A 19,209-nucleotide genomic window follows, 5' to 3' on the forward strand; every position below is an offset into this window, starting at 1 on the left:
GGATAAAACACCCATACACGTGGAATAAAAATAAACAAGCAAATCTTTTAAAATATACTAAGCATGAAACTATGTCCCTTGCATTTCTTGGATTCATGTGGGAACAGGGAATAGAATCTTGACTACTAGAAAGACGGAACGTAAAGTGATCACAGTAGGGAGGACCACTGCTTCAAGATCCTAAGGATTTCTCTAGAAGGAAACTGTTATCTGACTTTTCTCCTTCTCTTTAGCCCCACCTCTGGATCCTACACTTACCCATTTTGTTCGATCCATCCACATCTCTCAAAATAGTACTGATTTTTCAGTTTGCTCTACATTTCAGGAGGCTGCCCCAGCTTGACAGGTTTTCTTTTTGCTTTCTCACAACCTGTGGTACCTCTCTCATACTCCACTGTCCACTCTTCGCACTCACGTCAAGGCTTGCCTAGAAAGCACATGACTCTTCTGTCCTAAATAGCTGGCATTCTCTGTGGGCTGGCAAGCTGCAGAAGCAAACCCGGGTGCCTCTGGTGTTTCAGAACACTGGGGCACTGCAGCTGGCTTGGGGCGGTGGTGGGCTGGGGGTGGGAAGTGGCGGGAGGAAGTCTGCAGAAGGCATGAAAGATACAAGGCAGAGAGGTAAATAGATTATTAAGAAGTCGGAAAGGAGCCGGGCTTGGTGGTGCACGCCTTTAATCTCAGCACTCGGGAGGCAGAGGCCAGCCTGGTCTACAAAGAGGGTGCAGGACAGCCAAGATAGAGAAACCCTGTGTCCAAAAAAAAAAAAAAAAAAAGTCTTAAACAGCAGTGATCCATTGTCTTAAAGATCTGTTAGTACAGAGGCCATGCGCCCAGAAGCTGTCAGCATAGCGGAAAGCCTTGTAGGAGAGGCAGGAGGTGCCCACTCAAAAAGGCTAGGCTAGGCTAGGCTCCCTGGAGAGTATCGCCTAGAGAAGAGCCCTAGCCCAGGCGACACCCTTAGACGGTTTACACTCGCCCCCACCTAAGACTCCTAGACTGCACACCACATCGCTCTCCGACACGCCTAGACCGCCTACGTCCAACTCAAGACCCATGGATTAGCTACGCCCCACCCTAACCCCACACCCTTAGGTGGCGCTGGCGCCCCAACAACCGCTACCACCAGGGTACCCGACCTACATCCCATCTTACTCTAGGATTTAGACCCGCCCGGCGTTGTGCGCAGGCGCGAGGAGGCGTGTCAGGGAGGCCAAAGCCCCACCCCCCAAGACGACCTAGGAGGCTCAAGGAAGTTTTACCTCAGTCACACACTGCGCCGAGCTGGCAGCTGGTAGAGTAGAGCAGAGCAGGGCAACAGGATGAGCTCAGGCTCGGAACCCGTGGTCATCGTCTCGGCGGCGCGGACCGCCATAGGTAAGTGTCCTGCTCCCCAACAGGTGCGTGGAGAACCGGGCTCACGAGACGGGGAGGGGGGGCCATCGGCCTCGGACTCCACAGCCCGCTGCCTCGCGCCGCGCCCGCGGCCCCGCCCCTCGGGCTGCGATTGGCTCCTCGCGGTAGAGCCACCACTCTGCCGGGCTCACCTATTGGCTGAGGTTCGGACGCGTTCTCTCTCCCGATCCCTGATTGGCCTTCTCAGGGAAGCACCATCGGTCACGCTGTGGTGGCGGGGGCCAGGAGTTAGTGGTCTGAGCAGGGGCTCCCGGCTGGCTTTGGGCTTGGCATTGTCCTGGAAGTCCCCATAGCTTTTGTCCTTCTCGGTGCCAGTTTTTTTTTGTTTAGAAAGCATTTGGCCCCATCCGCTCCCTCGGTGGTCCAAAGTGTGCTCTTGGTTCAGATGCCCTTCCTCTTCACCATTCCGTTATAGGCTCCTTCAATGGTGCCCTGTCCACTGTGCCCGCCCATGACCTGGGGACAACTGTCATCAAAGAAGTCCTGCAGAGGGCCAAGGTGGCTCCAGAAGAGGTGTCCGAGGTCATATTTGGACACGTTTTGACGGCAGGTAACTCCTCAGTAGCCCAGGAAAGGTCAGGTCCATTACAAACAGACCTTGTATTTGCACACGCGCGCGCGCACACACACACACACAACATATATCTCTTTTCTTAGAGTGCTCTCTGCTAGAATTCTTTGTGTCCCTCCTCCTTCCTCTAGTTGAAGTCACAGCTTCTTTACAAGCTTTTCCCCCCGAGTGGTCCTAGACCACTGATCTGTACTGCCTTTATATTGTTAGAAGCAGGGCCAGCCTGATGCATAGCCCTCCACACAGCCCTAAAATGTCACACAGTAAAAGTGTGTGGACCTGCACTGTGCCAGAGCTGTGAGCATGGCTGAAGCAGAGCAAGAATACCCTTGTCCACTTGTCATGAGGTTGTTCCTCGCTCCTGGGGACTTAGTCACTCCCTGGAGGAAGACAGGAGACTCTAAGGATGCCTTCATCTGACCTCTGCTTCCTGCTGGGTTTGTAGGCCAGTGACCACTGACCATTCCTTGCTGATAATTGGCTTGGGGCCTTGTAGCTCAGTGGTGAAGTGTGCAGTTAGCATGCATGTGGTCATGTGTTCACTCCCCTGTGCTCACTCTGTAGCTCAGTGGTGAAGTGTACAGTTAGCATGCATGTGGTCATGTGTTCACTCCCCTCCCCGGTGCTCACTCTGTATACATTGAATCAATTGTAGAGAAAATTGTTAATATTCAAAACCAACTTTTGTTCTTGGCCCTGAGACCATCATATGCGTGCAGTTTGAATATTCTGTACTTGAAACAATTGGGGCCAGAGTTGTTTTGATTTCCGATACCACCACATACAAAATTTGTAACATCTTTATATATATAATGAAGTAGTCTTTTTTGTTGTTGTTTTTGTTTTTTGAGACAGGGTTTCTCTGTGTATCCTTGGCTGTCCTGGACTTGCTCTATAGACCAGGCAGGCCTCCAACTCACAGCGATCCACCTGCCTTTGCCTCCCAAGTGCTGGGATTAAAGGTGGGCACAGCTATGCCCGGCTAGGTGAAATAGTCTTGTTACCCAACTTGGTGTCACAATCTTTATCTCAAGAAGCTAGGTTCAGCCAGTTGTCCATCATAAGCTAGGTTTAGCCAGTTGTCCATCCTAAGCTAGGTTCAGCCAGTTGTCCATCCTAAACTAAGCAGAATAGCAAAGTGGATAGTCAGTGGGAGGAAGGGGGATGTGTTTGATTTGGTTAGGCTGGAAAGAGATCCACTGACTCCCTCATGTCCATCTTCATGGTCCAGAAGTGACATTAAACTTTAAATGGAGCCAGTCAAGGTGGCTGATGCCTATAATCCCAGTCCTCAGGGAGGCAGAGGCAGGCTGGCCTCGGGCTCAGAGATCTGCCCACTTCTTCCTCCCAAGTGCTAGGATTAAAGATGTGTACCACTACCACCTTGCTCTTTCTTTTTAAAACAAAATTACTTTTATGTATATGGCTATTTTGTCTACATGTATGTAGACACTGTGTGCTTTCCTGGTGCCCAGGGAGGCCAGAAGAGGCATTGGATCCCCTGAGACTAGTTACAGACAGTTGTAAGCCACTATGTGGGTGGGATCAAACCAGGGTTCTCGGAAACAGTTGCCAGCATTCTTAATCACCAAACTATGTCTCCAGCCCCATTTCTTTAAACACAGTCACATGTCAGATCCCTGCAGATGCAGTTACGGGCAGTTGTGAGCTGCCTGGTGTGAGTGCTGGGAACCAAACTCAGAACAATACAGACCATCATCTCTCCAGCTAGAACACTATTGTAGAAGCAGGGAGTGGTGGCTCACGCCTTTAATCCCAGCACTCTGGGAGGCAGAGGCAGGTGCATCTCTGTGAGTTCAAACCACCCTGGTCTACAAAATGAGTCCAGGGCAGCCAAGGCTACACAGAGAAACCGTGTCTCAAAAAAAAGAAAAGAGTGGGTACCTTATATAATAATATCTTTATTGAATAGTATCTTATTAGTTTAATTCAGAATTCTTTATTTTTTAATTTCTGAGGCAGTCTTTTACTGTAGCTCTGGCTGCCTTTGAACATGTGCAGTTCTTGATGCAAACCTCTTACCTTTAACTCCTCAATCCTTGGATTACAGGCATGAACCACCACCCTCATCCAGAAACTTTGCTGATGCCCCTGGCTTGTCTTGAACCCAAAAATCTATCTACCTCTGCCTCCTGAGGGCAAGGATTAAAGACATGAATAATTATATGTGTTTTTCACTTTTTACCAAACTTCAGGTTAGTGATGGTAATTCATAGGATTTCTGAGTTTTCGACAGGGTCCTATTAGTATTTTTCCAGCAAACACACTAAGGGGCGGTCATAGATGTGGTCGTATCTGGAGCTTGCAAGGGAGAGAACCATGCTTTGCCGTTCATCATACAGTGAAAGACAGTGCAACTGATAGCATTGCAGGATTTGGCCTCCATCCCTTTTCTGCTGTGTCCAAGGAAGTGAATTTTTATTTATTTGTTTGTTTGCTTTGGCAGTTGAAGGAAATCTCAAGTGAACTGTTGGTTCTGATTTTGTTATATGTGTTTAATTTGATTTTTTCACTTTGGAGGAGGCCTTACTATATACTCCATGCTGGCCTAGAATTCACTCATAATGTACTGCAGACTGCCTTTGACCAGTTGGCTCATGCTGGTCTCAGGCTTACTGTGAGCCTTCTGCCTCAGCTTACAGAATGTTAGGATTATAGGTGTGAGCTGCCACACCAGCATGACTTAGTACATAGCTGTTACTCACAGATTTCCTCTGTAAGTAACCCCTCTTTTCTCTATAGGTGTCTTATGCATGAACCTGGGAGCAGTATGCTCCACATGTCTGAATTATGCCTTGTGGTTACAGGCAGAGTAACTGGCTGGCTCTTATCCTGGTCTTAAGTTTCTTGCCGACTAGGAGGAAAAGTCAGGCTCTCTCTAGAGATACAGATCTTTTGGCTCCGTCTTGGGTATTGGGAACTTGTTTGTGGAGGAGGAAGCTTCTCTCTGGAACACCAAGGTGTTGCATGAGGTGGCATGTGTCCCAGGCATAGAGTGGCAGGCAGAGAGGGAACCAGGCCTCTGTGCTGCCTGCCCTGAAGGCATGCTGCAGTGCAGGCATCTCCTTGCAGTTGGCCCACACTTGAGCCCTGCTGTCTCCCCTTTCTCCTTGGTGGCTCAGAGGCTTCTGTGTTCCTTGTTCCAGGCTGTGGGCAGAATCCTACTCGACAAGCCAGTGTGGGTGCAGGGATCCCCTACTCAGTTCCAGCGTGGAGCTGCCAGATGATCTGTGGCTCGGGCCTAAAGGCCGTGTGCCTTGCAGCCCAGGCCATAGCCACAGGCGACTCCAGCATCGTGGTTGCAGGAGGCATGGAGAACATGAGCAAGGTAAGTACAGAGGTGCTGCCTCACCACCCTCATCGCCTAGGCCATGTCCTGCTGAGGGACACACACAAAGTGGCTGAGCCTCACCCTGCCTGAGTGCTCACTGCTCTCCAGGTGGGGTGAGAAATCCTACTGAAGAACAGCCTGTCAGCCAGGCCGGTGCAGCAGAGCAGAATCTCTCTAAGCTGTTGTTCCAGAAGCAGACAGTGTTTGCTGAATGCACACACAAGATTAGTTGGTTGCTCTCCCTGCTTACTATGTAGCCGAGGCTAGCTCAGGACTTCCTATGTAGCCTAGCCTAGCTTTAAGTGCTTGCTTCTGCTCTGTCTCCTGAGTGCTAAGATTACAAGCATGTGCTGCCATGCTCAGAAAAGCCTTCTTTGTAAGTTTTTGGATATTTTCAAACTTTTAAAGTTTTCTTCCGTATAATTTTTTTTTAAGTTTTCTTTCTTTCTTTCCTTCTTTTTTTTATTTATTGTTACATTATAGATGGGTGTGTTTGCTGGGAATTTAACTCAGGACCTCTGGAAGAGCAGGCGGTGCTCTTAACCTCTGAGCCATCTCTCCAGCCCATCTTCCGTATAATTTTAAAACTTTGAGGGGGCTGGGGAGAGAGCTCAGAGGTTAAAAGCACTTTCTGTTCTTCCAAAGGACCCGGGTTCAATTCCCAGCACCCACATGGCAGCTCACAACTGTCTGTAACTAAAGTAAAAATAAAAGTTTGAGAAAGCCTTTTTTTTTTTTATCATGCCCAAAGAGTTAATAAACATATCCATTACAAATCCACTTTGAGAACATTAGAAAGGTAAAGGATACTTAATTCCACAGGGAACTGACTAACTTCTGAGGGGTGTCATCCTTAGGAGCTGACGCCAAGGTCTAAGGCCACCTGAGTCATCCAGACCTGTAATTCAGCTCTGCTTATTATCAAAGAATAAAAGTTAGATAGGACAATAAAGGAGAAACAGCTCCAGATTGGTATTCCTACTTGGGTCCCCAACTTGTCCACTTGAGGTGCTGTCTAGTTCTTCACTCCCCGTGGTGAGTTGTTTCACATCATGCACTACTGCCATTTTTCACTCGTTAAAAAAAATACGGGAGGGGTGTGGTGGTGCACACCTTCACTCTCAGCTCTCTGGAGGCAGAGCCGGCTAAGTTTGAGGCCAGCCTGGTCTACAGAGCAAGTTCCAGGATAGCCATGGCTACACAAAGAAACCTTTTCTCAAAAATTAATAATAATACTTAAAATAAAAGGCACTGTAGAGTCCTAACCAGAGTAGGTGCTCACCCTCCACCAGCTGAGGATTGAACTCAGGTCATCAGACTTGGTGCAAGTGCCTGTATTTACTGAGCCATCTCACCAGCACTGCCATTCTTTTGTTTTCTTCTTTTCCTTTACTTATTTAGCTTTCCAAGACAGGATTTTTCTGTGTAGCTCTGGTTGTCCTGGAACTCTTTGTAGACCAGGCCAGCCTCCAGCTCAGAGATCTGCCTGTCTCTGCCTCCTGTGTGCTGGGGTCAAAGCTCTGCACAACCATGCCCTACTCCCCCGTCCCCACCCAAGTGTGCACAGGAGCCTGTGTAGTTTGGACTGGCCTGGAACCCCCCATATATACTACCTTCTCCTCAAATTCACAAAACTCCACCTGTCACTGCCCACCCGAGCGCTGGCGTGACTTTTTTTTTTTTTTAACAGGTGAACCTAAATGTTGTGTGAACAGAGTTGGACAGCGGAACATAAGCTCTGCTGTTTAGAAGCCCTAGTTCACACTCAGACCTTCAGAGAGATTGTACCACAGCTGTAGGCATCAGGGCACCTGAACTCAAACTCGCCAGGTTGGATTCTGCGAACTGGGAGCGTCCTGTTCTTAGACACAGCTCATCAGTCCGGGTCCAGCTCATCCCTAGAAAATGCTCTTCTGACTTTGAGCCAGAGTTCAAACAGTCCACATGTGAATAATCTAGATGACAGTCTGCACACAGCACATAAGGAGCAGTAGCCGGACCAATCTCCAGCATCTCAGCTCTCAGACCTGAGGGAAGCAGGAGACAGGCTAGCTTGGTTTTTACTTGCTTTTCCACTGTGAGGAACAGTCAAGTCACATGTTGCCACTTACTCTTGTCATGGCCCTTGATCAGGAGAGACACAGGGACCGTACTTGGTTGAGGGCAGAACTTGTAAAGGCCGCCTGTGGAGAAGGCATGCCAGTTCCTGCTGTTCAGGAGCTGAGGCTGAGAACTACATGAGCCCTGAAACTCAAATCATCCTGAGTTACAAGACTAGACTCAAAAAGCAAAAGAAAGGACATAGCCGAGGATCATGGAGAACTGCCCCTCTCCAGGACGCTTGCTGTCCCCCTCTGTCTCGCCAGGTGCTATCCTTAAGCCAGCATTGTGGTGGGACAGCATCTTCTTATCTTCAAGGTCTGACCTTGGGAGCCACTGGTCAGAGACCTAGTGAGCTCAGCCCCAGCAGAGCTCAGGAGGAGGCAGGCTGAAGGTCACAAGTGAGCTGAGTCCTTCTGGTTGGCTAGACCAACATGCAGTCCTGCTCTGAGGACTGCTGCGTGTGGTCACACAAGCCAATATGGCATCAGTGCTGTTATTCCCAACTTACAAGTGGGAACACTGATGTCCAGAGCCACCACTTAGATGCATGGCTTTGGTTTCTTTGCTTCTTAAAAATAATTTATACACAAAATTATGAGTTAATTAATTATGTCATTTCCTGTTTTTCTTTGTGTGTTGGGGTAAGGGGTGGATGTAAGTTCAAGTATCCTTTGGGGGCCAGAGGCACCTGGTTCCCTGAAGTTGGAGATCCTTGTACCTAGCTAGCTGACCTGGGAGCCGGAAACCAAACGTGGAACTCTGGAAGAGCTGTACAAGCTCTTAACCACTGAGCCATCTCTCCAGCTTCTAATTATCTCATTTTCATTCATAGATATTATTGTACTTTTATCAATTCACCTCTATTGACTCCTTGCCCATTATTCTTCCAATTGTATTCTGACTGCTTTGAATGGCTGGAAGTTAGAACTAGCTTCTACCCCGAAGTGCTCCCGTCAGCTCATTCTGCAGCAGGAGTATTCTCCCTGTGGCTGTCGTATCTCTTATCGGATAGATAGGAAATGTGCTGGAGCAACGAGGCAGTGGAGAAGAGCTTGCACTACTCTTGCAGAGGACCCAAGTTCAGTGGCTGGCCTCCGTGTCGTGTGCTCACAGCTGCCTGCTAGCCAGCTCCAGGGCATCCAGTACCCTCTGGTCTCCTCAGGCATACACTCATGTGGTGCACGTAAACTCACTCAGGTGCACACGCGTAACATTTTTTTCAAAAGCAGGTACAAGAGCTAGGGTTTTATGCCATCCCCTTAGATAAGACTTGTCTATCTAGAACTAGAAAATGGGATCACAAGGAATTCAGACACAGAATGGACAGTTCGAGGGAGAAAGGGAAATGGGCAAGTTGTATGGGAATAGATTGCTACATGAGGGTAGGTGGGATTGTCAGCTGATGCCAAGAGGTTTCAGGCTGTGGTGTGGAGAGAACAGGTAGTGTGGAAAAGGGCTTCATGGGTAATAAAGAGGGAGGAGGTACTGGCCAGCTCATTCTGTATCTGAGTGGGATCCTGAGAGGACAAGAAAGTCTAAATCTGCTCTTACTTCCTGTTTCCAGGCCCCTCACTTGGCTCACCTGAGAACAGGAGTCAAGATGGGTGAGGTGCCACTAGCTGACAGCATACTCTGTGACGGTCTCACAGATGCGTTTCACAACTATCATATGGGCATTACAGGTAAGGCTGATGTGGCTGCAGACACTAGCATCTAAAAGGTTGACAAGAGCATGTGACAGAGAGGCCCATTGCATAGGCTCTGAGTCTGGTGTCCATTTGGCTACCATACTGTCTAAGACCTATTTAGTCAGGAAGCCTAGGCATACAGTAGCACTGAGAGAGCCCTGGGATATGTGTGCTGTTGGGTGCTTCATGAAGCTTCCCCAGATGGCTTGTGGTCTACCTTTGACCTGATGCAGGAAGCTTGTGGTAATCCTATGTGTCATTGGTCAGACTAGGACTTTGGTGGCTGGACCTTGGAAGGTCATGCCTTCCAAATGTATGTAGTTCACTCATTCTATCCTTAAAGTTCCTTCAGTGTCTGCTGAAACTATGACCCACATTTCACTGGCAGAGGGCAGAGACCAACCACATGGTGGGATAAGACTGGAAAAAGAAAAGAAAGCAAGATGACAGATTTTCACCAGATTTGAAGGTCTTAAGAGCAAAAAAGTGACAGTAATAGGAAATGAAGTTAGGAACCTAAAGGAGCAGCCGGCGACTCCCTGACAGACACATGTTGCTAATGAACATTGAGCATTGCCGCTGAACGGCCAGCACGAAGAGGACTGTTAGTTGGAGGAATGGCTCAGTGGCCAGGAGCACTTGCTGTTCTTCCAAAGGATTTGAGTTTGCTTCCCAGCACCCACACCATCTGTCAGTCCAGTCCACAGGTGATTTTACTCCATCTAATTTGCTCTTCTGATCTCAAAGGGCACTAAGCAGGCAAATGGTACATAGACATACATGCAAGCAAAACACTCTTGCATGAAATGAAATAAATTAATTTTTATTTATTTATTTTTAATAAATTAATTTTTAAAAGAAAAGAAGGAAGGGAGGAAGGTGTTTGCACAAAGGTTTTTCTTGCCCAGGAAGTTGATGGTGGAAGGGACCACATCTTGAGGAAGCTTAGCAGGGTCTGCCCCAGCCCAGAAAGACCTCAGGCCATCATGAGAGTTGTGTGCTCACTCATGTGTGCACATGCTCGAGTGCACACTCGCTCACCCACCCCCACCCACCCCCACCCCCCTCTCTCTCATTTTCCCGAGACAAGATTTCTCTGTGTAGTCCTGGCTGTTCTGGACTCACTTTGTAGATCTGGATGACCTTGAACTCACAGAAATCTGCCTGCCTCTGCCTCCATGTGCACTCTTTGTTTTGGACTTGCTTTGTGGACTAGGCTGGCCTCGAACTCACAGCAATCCACCTGCCTCTGCTTCCTGAGTACTGGGATTAAAGGTGTGCACCACCATGCCTAGCTGCACTCTTAAAACAGAGCTTTTCGTGCCACTGGTGGTGACCTACACCTTTAATCCCAGCACTTGGGAGGCAGAGGCAGGCGATCTTTATAAGCTCGAGGCCAGCTGGTCTACAAAGTGAGTCCAGGATAGCCAAGGCTACACAGAGAAACCCTATCTTGAAAAACAAAACAAAAAAAAGGACAGCTTTTCCTCGTGGTTTTAGAATTGTACACATACAGTTCCTGTTTGAGGAGCAGAAATGAGTAAATCAATACTTTATAGCTGTGAGTCCTTGGTGTGGAAATGTTAGGATTCTCTGGTTCAATTCGCTCATCTTACCAGATAGGAAGCAGGACCCACAAGCTGACAGGTAAGACAGGTGCTGTCAGATAAACTAGTCCTGCTTAAGCACAGTTGTGTCATTAGTCATGTATCTAGGTCCTGTGTCCTATGTTGACAGTTGAAGCAATTGGAAAATCAAAACAATGCCTTTACTATATATAAACGTAACTCAGACAGAAATAACATCCGACTTTGAGTTGACTGTGAAGCACCTTGTTCAGAAGCACCTTGGTGACTTGTATCACATAAATAGGGTACTGGGAAAAGGCTAAAAGTGTAAGCACACGAGACAGTGTGTGCAAGTGCAAGGAAGGAGAGCAGTCCTGGTGATGTAACAAACAGGGACTCAAGATTTCTCTGCTCCAGTGAGATCAACAGCACAGAAGGCTAAAAGGCTATCCAGCAGATGATAGGAGCAGCCATGCATCTTCCCTGGATTCTGGTTGTCCTAGCATCTTGGCAGTTTGTCCTTCCTTCTTTTATTTTTCTGGGTTTTTTGTTTGGTTGGTTGGTTTTTGTTTTTTTCCCTGAAACAGGGTTTCTCTGTGTAATAGCCCTTGGTTGTCCTAGACTCACTTTGTAGACCAGGCTGGCTTCGAACTCACAGAGATCCACCTGCCTCTGCCTCCCAAGTGCTGGGATTAAAGGTGTGTGCCACCACGCCTGGTGTGGGTTTTTTTGTTTTGTTTTATTTTGTTTTGTTTTTTATGGTTTTTTGAGACAGGGTTTCTCTGTGTAGCCTTGACTGTCCCGGACTCACTTTGTAGACCAGGCTGGCCTCGAACTCACAGCGATCCGCCTGCCTCTGCCTCCCGAGTTCTGGGATTAAAGGCGTGAGCCACCACACCCGGCTGGGTTTTTTGTTTTGTTTTTTGAGACAAGATTTCTTTGTGTAGCCTTGACTGTCCTAGCACTTGCTTTGTAGACTAGGCTAGCCTCAAACTTGTGCAGATCCACCTGCCTCTGCCTCCCAAATGCTGGGACCAAAAGTGTGTGCTCCCATTCCTGACAAGCCAATTTCTTGAGTGATACTCAGACTACCTGCCTCACATCACCAAGATGATTATTGTATACTTAGATCCTGAAGCCAAGGGTATGGTTTAGTGTCAGAGCGCCTATTACATCCGGAAACCTGATCTCCAGGGGCACCAGGCATAACGAACCGTCACCTGTGCCAACACGCCATTCATTATTCAGTGAGGAAACAAAGACAATGAGATGGAAGAGAGGGGCCCTACTCTTCAGAAATATCAAGCTATAGGTAAGAGAGACAGCTCCCTGTTTAAAAGTGCCTGCTGCACTTTCAGAGGACCAGAGTTCAGTTCCTAGCGACCATGTCAGGTGGCTTAGTTCAGTCATCTGATGCCCTGTTTTCCCCACTGGCAGATGTGCACACACATAGACAAAATAAATAATGTCTTCTTACAATAAAAAAAAGAATGTCATAACTCCAGTTCTAGGGGATCTAACACCTTCACAGACATACATGTAGGCAAAACACCAATGTACATAAAAATAAATAAATCTTTAAGGTTAGTCCAGAATTTAAAAAAGATAAGTTAAAAAGACATATGTGTTTAATGTCCAGCATCAGGAACACAGATAGGCTTACAATCTAAAGAAATTGACAGTGAGCCGGCCATGGTGGCGCACGCCTGTAATCCCAGCACTCAAGGAGGCAGAGGTAGGCGGATCGCTGTGAGTCTGGGGGGCGGGGGGGGGGGGGGAAGAAATTGATAGTGAAGAGCACCAGACTCCAAACAGTGCGATGCCCTGAAGCTCCCAGATCTGCTGCCTCACTGTGCGCCATCATGCCATCAAGCTGACTGACTTTTGACAACAAAAGGGCAGGTATGAAGAAAGAGGGAAAACCTGTTATGAAAGACTAACTCCCAAGTCATTTGATTTTACCAGTGAAGACTCAGGAGCCAGATGCTGGGGTAAACACCTGCTCAGAGAGGCAGAGAAAGCACCCTGCTGACCTTCCTACTCAGCTCACATCCAGCTAGAAAAAGCCAAGAAGCCAAAGCCCAAGGTTGAAAGCTTGGTAGCTCAGCCAGCAACCCATGAGAAAAAGGCAAAAAGCCCAAGAACGTCTTGTCCACGCTGTCTTAATTGCCCTTCTCTTAAAGTCCCTCCTTTCTACTTAGTCCCTATCAGCTGGTTTCTTGCACCATCTCTTCCCTCCCCAGCCCCCAGACAGGGTTTCTCTGTGTAGCCTTGGCTGTCCTCGACTTGCTTTGTTGACCAGGCTGGCCTTGAACTCACAGAGATCTGGCTGCCTCTGCCTCCCTTGGTGCTGGGATTACAGGTGTGCACCATCTCGCCCAACTATGCTCTACCCCTTGACCTAGGTTAACTTTATTAAATCCTGTGTATAGAAAGCTCTTTGATTGAAAGTATGGAACTACACCAGATAGGTTTTCACAGTTCACAACCTCAGGGCTCACAATGGGACCAAATATCCTACAACATGCTACACTCCTTTCCCTCCATCATGTCCATCCCCGGCGTCAAACTGAAGTCATCATGCTTGGCAGCAGCCATCTTCACCTGTGTGTCATCCACAGAGGGATGGGCTGTGTCCTTCTTTCCCTGAGAGGGTTCCTATAGGAGATGCTGAGTAAATGAGGCAGACATCAGTGGTGAATCTGGGTACAGTTCGCAGACATAGAAAGGGAAGAGGCCCAAATGTGAGTGGCTTGAGCTACCACAGGCCAGCTCATGAATATACTGTTTTTGTCTTTTCTTCTCCTCAGCTGAAAATGTAGCCAAAAAATGGCAAGTGAGTAGAGAGGCCCAGGACAAGGTTGCAGTTCTGTCCCAGAACAGGACAGAGCATGCGCAGAAAGCTGGCCACTTTGACAAGGAGATTGTGCCAGTGCTGGTGTCCTCCAGGAAAGGTGAGTATTGGGATCACACACCAGGAAGCTGTTTGTAGGCACGAATGACACTGCAAGGGTGATGTGTAGGGCGGTTTGTGAATGTTGGACTTTACAGGAAGTAAAGGTGTGGGCATTACACATCTGAACGCGGGAGGGCAGGTGGGGATGCTGTGTGTTTTCAGCCACAGTCTTGTCTTGCTGTGAAGCCTGGACGGCCTCACGCTCCCTGTGTGGACCGGGCTGGCCTCCAGGTGGTGGGTGACCATCCTGCTTCTACCTGCTGAGTGCTGGCATCGCAGGTGTGCACCACCACACCTGGCTGTAAAATACTGTCTACAGGGGGTATGGTCACATGGAAACCATCCTCTTCAGACTGTTCACAGGTGCAGTGTGCATCCCGGTGGTGTCATGAGAAGTAGAGTGTCATCTGTGGTACTCAGAAGACACACCTCTCCTGTGCAGTCTAAATAAAGCCTCTCCAGTTGCTCCCGTGTGTGTGACTTGCAGACGACACATCTTGTTAGCTTCCACTCCATGATCTAAAGAGGACCCTGCAGACAGCGCCCTTAGCAGTAACTGCCATTTGTGCCCAGGTGGTGGAAGGTGGATTGCTCTACACCTCACCCGCTCAGATGCAACCAGCTGAACGTAGTGACCAAACCTACATCCATACAATACGCATAACTGCTGTCCTCAGAGAGGGCTGTGGGTTTGAACACAGGGAGAGTGTCTTCACAGTGAGTTCTTATGGGGTAGATGCAGGGAGCCAGTCATTTCCTACTGGGATGGAAGTGGGTAAACGGAACAGTCCTTTCTCTCAAATGTGAACCCTCTTGTTTCTGAGAAGCCTCAGTCCCAGCGTTCTGCCTTCTCTGTGCTCACCCCAAGTCACCGGATTTATTCTTTGTAGGTCTCACTGAAGTGAAAGTGGACGAGTTTCCTCGTCATGGGAGCAACATTGAAGCCATGGGCAAGCTAAAACCTTACTTTCTTACTGATGGGACGGGGACAGTCACCCCAGCTAATGCATCAGGTTTGATTTCTGAAAGGCATTTGGGGAAGTGCCAACTGTGGTGAGGTCTACCAAGTGAATATGTCTTTACACAGAATGATTCCTAAAGCTGAGTTTAAGGGAAACGTTTATAGTCCTATATGCTTGGCCAATTTCTTAATGTATGCTGAATGAAGTGATTTGCTTTCTTGACATCTAGATTAAAGATACAAGTAAAAAGGATAAAAGTAATACTGTGAAGTTGTCTAGGTGATGGTGGTGTACACTTTTTATCCCACTACTCTGTGAGTTCCAAATAGATTGAATTCTAGGATAGCTAAGGATACACACAGAAACCCTGTCTCAAAAACAACAAAACAAAACAAAAATCCTCTGAAGTGTCCAGGCATGGTGAGGCACTCCCTTATTCCCAGCATTGCATCAGAGCTCTATAAGGTCGAGGCCAGCCAAGGCTAAAGAGACCCTGTCTCCAAGAAAAATAAACAAATAAAAAGAAAGAAAGACAGGGATTCAGAGTTTATTTGCCTTTATACTTTTTAATTCCGGAAAATCCCAGTAGTGTGGGATTGTTTCTTCAGGCTTGTTTCTTCAGTTTCCTTCTCCTATCCCCCATTGCTTTTGGAGAATCTTGTAATACTGTGTGATCAATATCATATTCCAAACTTGATCTTGACCATATTTCCTCCCAAGAAAGGGACTCTGTGTAGCCTTGGCTGTCCTGGACTCACTCTGTAGACCAGGCTGGCCTTGAACTCAGAGATCCATCTGCCTGTGCTTCCCAGAGTGTTGGGATTACAGGTGTGTGCCACTGCACTCAGCTGATCTTGATCATTTCTTTTTCTTTCTTCTTTCTTCCTTTTTTTTTTTTTTTTTTTTTTTAGGTTTTCCGAGATTTCTCTATGTAACAGCCCTGGCTGTCCTGGACTCACTTTTGTAGATCAGGCTGGCCTCAAACTCACAGTGATCCACCTGCCTCTGCCTCCCAAGTGCTGAGATTAAAGGCGTGCACCACCACACCTGGCTGATCTTGACCATTTCTAAGCACACTGTGTAGTCTGATGAATCACAGCAAATGGCTTTGCCAAGATGTCAGCAGCTTAATGTTTCAGGAGGAAAAGGAGGTGGCCCCGGTCTGCACCTGCAATCAAGGAGCACTGTAGAAACCAGGTCCCTTGTTTACAGGAATGAACGATGGTGCCGCTGCTGTGGTTCTTATGAAGAAGACAGAAGCCGAGAGTCGAATGCTGAGACCTTTAGCACGAATAGTCTCCTGGTCACAAGCTGGTGTGGAGCCTTCCGTTATGGGAGTTGGACCAATTCCAGCCATAAAGCAAGCTGTGAGTGTCTTTAAGTGTGTGTGTTGATGGGCACATGTGTGACAGGGTAGCCCAGGGTGCCTTCAAACAGGGTAGCCTTGAACAGCCTTGAGCTCCAGGGCCTTTGGCCTCTTCCTCCAAGCTATTGAGACCACAGGTTTGCACCTCCACGTGTGTCTGCCTCATCTTTGCAGACCTTGTCCTTGGCTTTGTTGAGACACTGAGGACAGCTAACCTGCAGCTCTGTACTAAGCACTCTTTAACCTCTCCACTCCCTTTTCCCACTCTGAAGTATAAGGAACTGCTCAGTTGTGTTACTTCCACCAGGTTTTGTTTGCTGTTTGCCTTTTGAAACATTGTCTTCACAAGCCTTAAGTGAATTTAGTTCTCTTCCTGACATTTGGGTCACATATTTGTGCATGTACTTGTGTCTTTGGGCTTCTGCGAAGGCAGAAGACACACTAGGTGTTCTTCCATCTTAAGCAAATAAACAACAAAAACCCCACATATATGAGGGCTGGAGAGATGGCTCAGTGGTTAAGAGCACTGGCTGTTCTTCCAGAGGAACTGGGTTTGATTCCCAGCACTCACATAGCAACTCACAACCTTGGTAACTCTAGTCCCAGGGGACCTTGGGCCCTCTTCTAAAGTCCACAGGCACCAGGCTGTGATGCACTTACATACATATAGGCAAAACACTCTTACACAAAAAATAACAAAAATAAAACCTTCATTTATTCTTTAGTGTATGTGTGTGTAAGCAAGCTTGGCGCACATGTAGAAGTCAGAGGACAGCCATCTGTTCTTGCCATCTTCTGTGGATATGGAGAACTCAAGAGTAAGACTTGACATCAAGTGGTCTTATCCTTAGAGCTGACTCCCTGCACCCTCCTTCCCCCTGAGGCTCAGAGTCCCACACTAGTCTGGAATTTTCCAAGTACGCTGGGTGGCTGTCCAGCCCCAGAGATCAGCCCATCTCAGCCTTCCCAGCAATGCTTCATGCTTTTATTTTTTAATTGGATTCTGTGGGTTGACCTCAGAACACTTGCAACTTTACCTACTGAACTATTTCTCTAGCCCCAGGTCAAAATTTTTACTTTATTTTATTTTATATGCATAGGTGTTTTGCTTCCAAATAAGTCTGCAAACCACTTGTGTGCTAAGGAGGGGTTGGATCCCTGGATGGTGGTTACAGACTGTATAATGAACCGCGGTGTGAGTGTGGGAGTCATGCATGGGTCCCTGGGAGAGCAGCTGGTGCTGAGCCATCGCTTCAGCCCCTAATCTCTTCAAAGTCAGACTCAAGGATGCTACATCACCTGTATGTAACTTAGGACACATCAAGCTTCCTGCCTACCTGAAGGAATATTTTAGAGTGCATCCCTTTGGTTTTGAGTCTGGGTCTTGGTCTATAGCCTAGACTAGCCTTAAATATAGACAGCTGTCCTGTGTAAGCACACACACACACAAACACACACACACATCTCAATTTGACTTCAGTTCATCTTTCCTATAGGTTACAAAGGCAGGCTGGTCCCTGGAAGATGTTGATGTGTTTGAAATCAATGAAGCCTTTGCAGCGGTGTCTGCTGCAATAGCTAAAGAACTTGGACTCAACCCCGAGAAGGTAAACGCCACCAAGCTGTCCTGTTTGCCAGTGAACTTGCATAATCCTCAAAGCTGTAAAAAACAACAAATGGGTTACTTTCCCAGCATTGGTCACCTTGGCAAGAGATGAGCAAATACTAGTTAAGTTTCAGGTGACTTTTATTGCTTGTCACAGCAAAGAACTGAGTATCTTAGTTCACACACCAGAATGCATGGAACATTCGAGAAACCAGAGAGGACAGCAGGACAGCAGGTGTCACATGGGCATCATTTACTCCCAAGCTTTGCCATGGAAGCAGCTAAGTTTGAAAGGCTGGTTCACTAGAATAACACTAAGAGGAGACATAAAACTAGGGTATTAGCCTGTGTCCACAGAGACTGACTTCAAGCTCTTCTTCCCTGTAGGTCAACATGGATGGAGGAGCCATTGCCTTGGGCCATCCTCTGGGAGCGTCTGGCTGTAGGATTCTAGTGACCTTGTTACACACTCTGGAGAGAGTGGGTGGGAGCCGTGGGGTTGCAGCCCTGTGCATTGGGGGTGGGATGGGAATAGCAATGTGTGTTCAGAGAGGATGATCTGCTGGACGGCCACCACCCTTGATCGGTTCTTGCTAAATCAGTGAAACACTAAATAGAATGTGAAATCAGAGGACCAAAGTGAGGACAGGAACCCAGGACAGGACAGATTGCTGTACTTTAATGTCAGACACCCAAGGCTAAGACACTGAATAGAAGGGAAATCCAGTCAGTCATCGAGGGCTCCAGAGTGAACGGATTTTTGTAGTCTCCATGTTTATCATATTTGCCTTCCAGGTATAATTTGCTCCGATCATTGATTTTGATTTTTTGTTTGTTTGTTTATTTTTGTTTTTTTCCAGACAGGATTTCTTTGTGTAGCCTTGGCTGTCCTGGACTTGCTTTGTAGACCAGGCTGGCCTCGAACTCACAGTGATCCTCCTGCCTCTGCCTCCAGAGTGCTGGCATTAAAGGTGTGCACCACCATGCCCGGCGATTTTGATGTTTGTTTGTTTGTTTGTTTTTGGGTCTGGGTCTCACCATGTGGCCTGAAAATCATTTTGTAGACCTGGCTAGCTTTGCACTCCCAGAGATCCACCTGTCTGTGCCTCCTGAGTACTTGGATTAAAAGCAGGCACCCAAAATGATCCATTAAGAGAATGGAGATTGGACTGGAGAGATGGCTCAGAGGTTAAGAGCACTGTGTGCTCTTATAAAGGTCTTGAGTTCAATTCCCAGCAACCACATGGTGGCTCACAAACCATCTATAATGTGATCTGATGCACTCCTCTGGCCTGCAGGTGTGCATGCAGACAGAGCACTGTACACATAATAATAAATAAATCTTTTTTAAAAAAGAGAGAATGGGGATTGTAGCTTTTGCTGCAGACTTGAGGCTCTTTACTTTAATGTCTTTTTCAAACACCCCTGCTTGCTTGTTGTCTCGTGGTTGCCCATTGATCAAATCAAGACCAATCCTGTAATACTGGAAGTCAGATTCATGACCTCTTCCAACCTGAAGTGCTGTCATATTCCAACTGTTTTAGTCCAAAAGTCCGGGAGTTCTAACAGGTGCACCTCTGGGTGTAGGAAAGTGCGCAGCAGCAGCTTTGCTGTATTTCTC

At 47.6% G+C, this 19,209-nt stretch overlaps 1 protein-coding gene across 1 annotated transcript; it reads left to right on the forward strand.

The window, feature by feature from the left end:
* Positions 1-1,305: 1,305 nt before the first annotated feature.
* LOC127205377 (acetyl-CoA acetyltransferase, cytosolic) lies at positions 1,306-18,438 on the forward strand. Its single transcript, XM_051164652.1, has 9 exons — positions 1,306-1,377; positions 1,832-1,966; positions 5,155-5,336; positions 9,007-9,124; positions 13,509-13,652; positions 14,545-14,667; positions 15,829-15,983; positions 17,479-17,589; positions 17,976-18,438. Exons 1-9 carry the CDS (start codon positions 1,323-1,325, stop codon positions 18,144-18,146), a joined length of 1,194 nt encoding a protein of 397 aa, XP_051020609.1. The 5' UTR covers positions 1,306-1,322; the 3' UTR covers positions 18,147-18,438.
* The last annotated feature ends 771 nt before the right edge of the window (positions 18,439-19,209 follow it).

This window comes from Acomys russatus, chromosome 21 (assembly GCF_903995435.1).
Source record: "Acomys russatus chromosome 21, mAcoRus1.1, whole genome shotgun sequence".
NCBI classification, from domain to species: Eukaryota; Metazoa; Chordata; class Mammalia; order Rodentia; family Muridae; genus Acomys; species Acomys russatus.

Bases quoted from the DNA above. Each gene is read 5' to 3' on its own strand.
- LOC127205377 (XM_051164652.1), top strand. From the start codon at position 1,323: ATGAGCTCAGGCTCGGAACCCGTGGTCATCGTCTCGGCGGCGCGGACC. The intron at 1,967-5,154 runs GTAACTCCTCAG...TCCTTGTTCCAG, and splicing joins TGGACACGTTTTGACGGCAG to GCTGTGGGCAGAATCCTACT. The intron at 14,668-15,828 runs GTTTGATTTCTG...CCTTGTTTACAG, and splicing joins CACCCCAGCTAATGCATCAG to GAATGAACGATGGTGCCGCT.